This window comes from Theobroma cacao, chromosome 3 (genome assembly GCF_000208745.1).
Source record: "Theobroma cacao cultivar B97-61/B2 chromosome 3, Criollo_cocoa_genome_V2, whole genome shotgun sequence".
Lineage (NCBI taxonomy): Eukaryota > Viridiplantae > Streptophyta > Magnoliopsida > Malvales > Malvaceae > Theobroma > Theobroma cacao.
The window spans coordinates 30415883-30424372 of record NC_030852.1 but is presented as its reverse complement, the minus strand read 5'-3'; the positions used below and the strand labels follow the sequence as shown (position 1 = coordinate 30424372).

General features: G+C 34.2%; 1 protein-coding gene across 1 annotated transcript; it reads left to right on the top strand.

Moving 5' to 3' along the window:
• LOC18605864 lies at positions 6891 to 8176 on the top strand. The gene has a single exon (XM_018116745.1). The coding sequence runs from the start codon at positions 7134 to 7136 to the stop codon at positions 7971 to 7973; it is 840 nt and encodes a 279-aa protein (XP_017972234.1). The 5' UTR covers positions 6891 to 7133; the 3' UTR covers positions 7974 to 8176.

The following is an 8490-nucleotide window of genomic DNA, read 5'->3' as shown; positions in this document are numbered from 1 at the left end:
ATATTCTATATGCTCCCATAAGATGTACATGACCCGGTTTATCCATAAATTGAGATAATGTCTGTACTACATAGGAGATATCAGGTCTTGTAAATGTCAAGTATAAAAGCTTCCCAATGAGTTGTCTATAAACTGTTGCATCTACTAATCTTTCTTCATCAGTAGCTTTTTCTAACTTGTGATTGTAGTCGATAGGAGTTGATATTAGTTTTGGACCAAGAAGTCCATGCTCTTCCAACATATCCAAAGTATACTTCATCTGGCAAATAAATATACCTTTCATTGACCTTGCTACTTCAAGTCCTAGGAAGTATTTAACCTCCCTAAGATCCTTTAGCTTGAAATGTGAACTCAAAAACGTTTTGACATCATGTGATAACTGAAGAGAACTAGATCCAATTATAATGTCATTAACATAAACCAATAGTGCTATAAAACCACCATTGTTTGCATTCACAATAAACAGAGAATAGTCTGATAAGGATTGTTTAAAACCATACTCTGTTAAAGCTGCAATGAATTTAGCATTCCATTACCTAGAAGCCTGCTTTAAGCCATATAGAGATCTTTGTAGTCTGCAAACTAGCTTGGTATTAGGTGGATACTCCTCCTTCACCTGATACCAAGTGGTAATGACATGTACACTTCTTCATCAAGGTCACCATTAAGAAAAGCATTGTTAATGTCTAGTTGAGACAAAAACCATCCTCGAGTTGTTGCTAAGGCCAAAAAAACTCTAACAGCAACCTGTTTATTAGCAAGACTAAAAGTTCCCTGATAATCAAAACCTTAAATTTGACTATAGCCTTTTGCAACCAAACAAGCTTTAAACCTCTTTATTCTGCCATATGCCTTCATTTTAGTTTTGAAAACCCACTTACAACTAATTGCATGAGAATCAACATGTAGTAAAACTATACTCCATGTGCCATTATCCTCTAAAGCTATTACTTCAACAGCCATAGCCTCTCTCCAATTATCATGTTGAATAGCTTAATGATAAGTAGTAGGTTCATGAATTTGAGACAAAGAAGTAGTAAATGACTTATGTTGAGAAGATAGCTGACTAGAAGATAAAAACTGTGCAATAAGATAGGATGTGCCAAAATTTAAAAAAGATGGCAACTGAACATCATAAACTTCCAGATATTTAGGCAATTTCCTAGTTCTGTCACTTTTTTTAAGAGGCATAAGATCAATAGGAATAGAAAAAACTCAAAAGAAATAGATGAAGAAAAATCAACTGCAGAGTCAACAGGTCTATTGAAAATAGACTAATCAATTGAATTTGATAAAGAATTCAAAGAATTGGATGTTTCAGGTACATCTAAAGGAACAGAAGAAGAAATTGAAGGTGTAGAAACATTAATAGGTGCATGAACAGAAGAAGGAACAACAATAGAATCCAAAAAATCAAAACTAGATTCATGCATATAAGGTGTATGATCATAGGAATTCTGCTTTAAAGAATGAAATGGAAAAACATGTTTACGCAAAATCACATTTCTTGATATGAAAACTTTGTTAGCAAGAAGATCATAAACCTCATAACCTTTGACACCATTAGGATAACCTAAAAATATGCATATACTTGCTCGTTTATCAAATTTCTTCTTATGTTGACTAAGAGTAAACATAAAATATAAACTACCAAAAACTCTAAGGTGATCATATGAATGAGGCTTTTTAAACAACAATTCATAAGGTGTACAATTATAAATAATTTTGCTAGGCATTATGTTTATGATATGAGCAGTAGTGAGAACTGCATGCCCCTAAAAATGAAGAGGAACTTGAGATTGGTATAATAAAGCCCTAGTAACAACTAAGCTATGTTGATGTTTTCTTTCCACTCTACCATTCTATTGAGGACTTTCAACACATGTTAAATGATGAACAATCCCTATTTTTACATAAAAATCAATGAGCTCAAACTTTTTTCCATTATCTGTTCTTAAAATTTTAATGCAAGTATTGAATTGAGTTTTGACAAAATTGTGAAAATTGGAAATAATAGTTGAAACATCAGATTTACACTTCATCAAAAAAATCCCAATAAAACGAGAGAAATTATCGACCAAAGTAAGAAAGTATTTTTAATTTGAAACAGTGGGTATCTCATAAGGACCTCATATGTTTGCATGAACAATTTCAAAAAGACTAACACTTGTTTGTACATGAACAGGAAATGGCATTTTCCTTTGTTTAGCCATAAGACAAACTTCACAAAGTAAACTGTCAAGACTATGAACATCAGAACAATGATTATTGATTACATTTATTATTTCTAATGGTGCATGACCTAATCTGAAATGCCAAAGATCAAAACTAAGAGGCATAGTTATACAACTGTGAATGGAAGAACTATTGACTGATGTTATGATATTGTCAATACTATGTTTTGACAGAGCTTGTTCATTTGCATTAACTTACATGAAGTATAAACCTGAAATGACCTTAGCTACCTCAATCACCTTCCACGAGACCAAATCCTGAACAACACATAATCCATCAGTAAGCCAAATACAGTTTTTCTTTGAACTAGTAAGTTGACTTACTAATATGAGATTAAACCTAAAACTAGGAACACATAAAACATTTGTTAAAGTAAAAAATGGTGTAAGTTTAACAGTTCCTATGTGAGAAACTAAGGCCTTATCTTTGTTTGGATGTACAACAAAACAATTGAATATTGGTTTTGCAGAAACAAAATTATCCAAAGTATAAGAATATGATCTATTGCTCCTGTGTCTATAATCCAAGAATTGTGTTTAACCATGAGACTTGTCACATTTTGATACTTGGATGGAAGATTATTTTTAGTATTAAAACAAACATGACTAAAAATGATACCTTAAAAAGCAAAATTAACTAGAGAATGTTTGTTTTGCTGATTTGATGTAGGAACAGAGGTGGAAATAGAGGCAGAGCCATCTTTACCTTCATCAATGCTAATACCACTCTCATTTAAAAGATTCATCAGCTTGCTTACTTGTTACTTAATGAGAAACATCTGAAACATGATGTTATTTCCAATAGCCTTATCTTCTTGTGCAAATTGATTTTCTTCTACTGTTGTAACACGATTCATTGACTTGCCTTTATTATAGGCATTTTTACCTTTATTGAACTTGAAGTGCTCTAGAAATCTTATCAATCTATAACATTTCTCCTTTGAATGATGCTCTTTATTACAATGTGAACAAATCACATCCTTTTTGTATTTTTTCTTTACATCAAATATCACTACCATAGCAATAGATTCCAAAACTAGTTGAACTTGTATCAAAAAATTTCTCTGTGTTTCTTCCCTCAGAACCAATCTACAAACCTTGTCCAAATTAGGTATAGGATCCAATATTATGATCTGTGACCTTATAGCAGAATAGGAGTCATTAAGTCCATTTAAGAACCTGAAAACCATATCTTTCTAATATTGGTCTGAGTATTTTTTGAAGCAATTAGGATTACACTTACCACATTCACATTGTGGTAGTGGCCTATTGTTCATCATTTTTTCCCAAATACCTTTCAATTCTATAAAATAAGTATCTACAGATTTTGTTCATTGAGTGACATTTCTTATAGTAAATTATAAATTGCAAACCCTAGTGTCATTAAGTTATGAGAAATTTAGTTTAAAAGTACTTCAAATTTTAACTATAGAATTCATATAAAATATGGTTGAAGTTATTGGTGAAGTGATTGATTCTAAGATCCAAGCTATAATTAAATTGTTGCATCTAGTCCACGAATCAAATAATGGATTTGTCACAGAGGGTTTGCTAATATTTCCATTGAAAAAACCTAGCTTATTTCTAATCGAGATAGCCAAGATAAAAGATTTGCTCCATGGAACATAGTTGTTCATACTAAGCTTAGGAGTTATAACAATTGAACTTAAGGTGATTCGAATGGTGCAAAAAATAAGGTGATTGTGGATCTAAGTTTGGTGAAATTGTATTCTTAAAAACTATGGTTTCCTCCATCGAAACTAAAATCTCAAGCTCAAAACAGAAAATCTAATAGATATTCCACAAATATTAAAATCTAATCAATTACTGATCAGAAATATGTGATGAAAAAATTCAGAATCCCTAACTTGATTGGCTCTGATACCATGATAAAACTAGAGAAAGAGAGTTTGAAGAGATAGTGAAGCAAGTTAGTGAAATGTACACTGAATTCTTGTATTAATGAAATCAGTCATTGTAAGGGTTTACATACAGAATTTCTCAACCAATAAAAATATAGTTTTCAACTAACTGAGTAACTAACATTTAACTTGAAGACTTACCATTACAACATAGTAAAACTGTAACTCCTAAAACTACATTAACCATTATAAATAATACACATGTACACTTATTCTTTCAATCTTCTAAATACAAGAGTTCCATCCTTTGGTTTAGCTAACTTTCAATACTCAGGAACTCTATTTTGAGTTTAAATATCAACTTCAATATCTGATACCATGTGACTTCTAGTTTGTTGCAGATGATTTTACATTCTAGCTTGATCATAAGAGAGGAAGAATAAAGTGGGATCAGGGAAGGATTCGGGGTGAATAGGAAATAAGTTTAAAAATTTATTTTTTGATTAATGCCGTGTCAGCAAAGTTCATATAAATTTGATTTGATTCCATGTAAATAAAAGTGAGGATTGGGTGTTCCATTTTCAAATTTCAAAAGTCAAATTTATTAATTTTTTTATAAAAATAATGAAAATTGACCAAATTATTATAAAAATAAAAAATAATGAAATTTGACTTATAATCTCTTGATTGATTATTTCAATTTCAATGGATATTTTTAAGTATACTTTAAAAATATTAATAATTTTTTATAAATATTGTATATTTTAAAAATATATTATTAATGATATTTTTTATCAATTCAATTATAAATTTTAAATAAAAAAATTAACTGAAATAATCAAATAAATTATTCTTGAATCAAATGCTCGGATGCTCATCTTAAAATACTTTAATCTTAGTTTTTCAAAATAAAAAATACTTTAATCTTAGTTGATTAGGTATTTCAATCTCACGGTAGATAAGATATCCATCACCGTCTGCTCTCACCCTAAGCGGAGCGGTTGCTTTTGAGGGTTGGACTAAATCCTTACGGCTGAGTACGGACCTATTGAGTCTGTCCAAGCAGCAGCCTCGGGTTCATTTTTCTTTTTTAAGATGTTTCCTTGTTCTCCGTCAAATCTGGCCGTGTGTCCTTTCTTGACGCATCCATTGGAAGAAAATCTGTTTTATGTACATCGGGGTCAGGGCATCCAGTGATTTTTTGCATCTGAGCTTTGAGTCGATTTCTTTTCAACTCTGTTACATTACATTTATTGAGTCATGGGTTTCTCATGTGTTAAAATCAAATTCCCAGATCTTGTATTGTCACTTACCTCTCAAAACAATCTATTAGCCCACATAAAAGCCATTTTCATGGCGGTTCTGTCTCAATTTCTTCTGCTTGGGGGAGCCTTTTTTTCATTTGGGTGTAGACACCGTGATTACCAAGTTGAGAGTAGGCCATCCCCTTCTCTAGTTCCGGTCCCTGTCTTTTCAATGGTCCAGTCTCTGAAAAACCAGCTTCCCGTCATGCAATATAGTTGCTTTGTCAAGAGAAGATCAGGAGCTTGTGTTGTCGACGACCCTACCTGCTGCATTGTTTGCATGAATTTCGTTGACAGAAGCCACGAGGTCAGAGAGCTTGGCAGTTGTTATCACGTGTTTCACAGAGATTGCCTAGATGCTTGGATCGATCATGGCAACATTACATGCCCCCTTTGCAAATCCAAGCTGTTACCTGCTCAGGGAAACAGTTCAAGATTCGGAAGCGATCCATGGAGAAAGGAAAGGATGATTTACCTGTTCGGCGACGATGAAATGATGGGTACATGTTGATACTGCTTTATTTCTAATCTACTGGGAGGATATTCGAATAATTCATTGATAATCAACATCATCTGAGGATGAGACTAACTCATAGTCATGCACTATCTTGCTCCTCAAAAGATTACCTCAATGAACAACACAGAAATTGGGAAATATTGTCATGCTTGGAATGGCGCATGACAGGAGTTTAGGGCGTACTTGCCATTCTTTATTACCTACAGAACAGATGGACGGGTCCAAGGTTTAAATATGGATGATTTTATGCGCAGTGGTTGGTTTTGCTACGTACCTGCCGGCCGGCGGTTGCCAGAAATTTCCTTTGAAACGTTTGCCTTTTCTTTTCAAAGGGGCAATGTCTCTCAAGTCTTATGGGCGGTGAGTGCCATTGAAAAATAAAAACCTACTTTATCTCATCATTCCTAACAATAATTTCTTGTAATGTTCTGAAAGATTTTCTTCTGCTTTAGTTTTATTTTTTGTGTTCGTGGTTCGCATGATTCTAATTATATGAGTTCCTATAGTGTACGTATCAAAGCACTCTGATCACAACTCAGTAAGAATTAACATAATTGGTGCATTTTCATTAATTCATCAAAGCAAGGGAGTTGCATATTATCAAATATATCTTGTGATAATATCTTTGAACATTCATTAGATGGGATCTTAACTTATTTATTTGTTGATATTTTAAATGTTTATTGATTCATATGAATGTAATTTGATTTTAGTTTTCTTTTTATACAAAAAGTAGAATTTAACTATTAATTTCATTTAATGTATCATATGAATAACTATTTAAAAGACATTAGTATATGGGAAATTATTTCGAACTTTTTGCATGGGTTGGTTTTCTCTTGCTGGAAATATCAAAGAGTCGAACAAGGCTTGAGCTGCATGAAACAACCAAACTCGAAGCCCAATGTATGGCTTTGGGCCTAAAATGTCCAAAAGTTACTATGTATAAGTAAGACTCATCAAAGACTGAAAAATCGGTAGGTCAATTTAACCATGAGGCTTCACATGAAACAGAATATCTGATCTCAAATTCCCCAGGATTTCCCACCGCTTATTTCCCAAAACCTTAACCAACGAAACCAGACCTCTTTGCTTGCACCAGTTTTGTTCCTTGTAATGGACCTGACTACCCCAATCGAACCATTGCAGCTCCTCTTCCTCCTGCTTGTGCATAAACATAGCACCCCTTCCACAACAAGGCATCATTCTCAGTAACATGTCAAAACCGCCTCAATCAACAAACAATGCCCAGAACAACACCAAATCCAACTTTTACCTAAACAAGCCTACTGCTACTCTCCCTGACATATTCCTGACTGCAATTTCTCTCCTTTTCCTCTTCTCTTCACCTAAAGCCAACCATACCTTTCTTCCAAAATTCCTGCCTTTCCCTTCAAACCCACGCCGCTTTCTCAAAATTCCCACCATGTTCCACTCAAGGGTCCCCTTTGCATCCCCACAAGCTCTCTCTGATTGGCTCAAACCCCGGTTGCCTTCCGACTCGTTAGCCACCTGGGGGGTAAAACCGGGAACCAAAAACGTCCACAACCTCTGGCTGGAACTCTCCGAAGGCGAGACATCTCTCGTCGACTCCTTCCCTCCACTCCGTACAGTTAATGTCGTTACGGTTCGTATAATCGGCAAAGACAACCTTATCCTCATCGAATCTCGACAAGAATTGTCGGATGGTAGTGTCAGGGATCGGTTTAGACCATTGTCCGAGAAAATGAAGCCCCATGAAACCCCGGAAGAGGCCGTGACTCGTGCTGTAAGAGAAGAGCTAGGTTCGGTAGTTGATTCCGGGGTCGTGAGGATTGTGCCAGGGTCTTATCAAAAGAAACTGGAGGAGCGAAATTCGGTGTCATATCCGGGTTTACCGGCGCGTTATATTTTGCATTCGGTGGACGCGTGGGTGGAAGGTTTGCCTGAGGAAGATTTTTGTACTGAAGAAAAGGAAGAGTACGAGGATACCGATGGGACTAGGAGTTTGGAGAAAGCGGTGTCTGTAAGGAAGCATTACTGGAAATGGGTTAGTTCTGATTCGATTCATTCTTGAATTTCCACAAATAGATGCGGAATTTTTGTTGAATTATTTGGAAGTTTAAAGGGTTTATAGTTTTCTTCTTCTTTTTTAATTGTTGTGGTTTGAAGCTTTTTTAGATGCTACGGATTTAAAGTACCTATTTTTTTTGTAGTAATAAAGAATATTTGAACTTCTATATATAACAATGTACATGAAAACGACAGAATTATACTTCATTTTTGAGTTAATTTTCAAATACAGAGCTTCATGTGTTGTTTCTATGTTCTGTGTATAGACCATTGCGGTTGTGCCAATTAAATTTATGAGGTCATATCAGTTTTGATTGCATACAATAAGTTACAGTTGCGATTGTAGAGCCAAATTGTTTTATTCCTTCTGTTCTGATCTCACACACATGCTTGTTTTTTCTTTGAAGATCTTCTGAGTTCCAGATAGTGGACTGAGGGAGGTTTCTTTTAGAGTTTTAGTTGCCTTTGAACAATATAATGGAGTTTTTTTCTTCTTCCAACTGCTTGTGGAAAAGATTTTT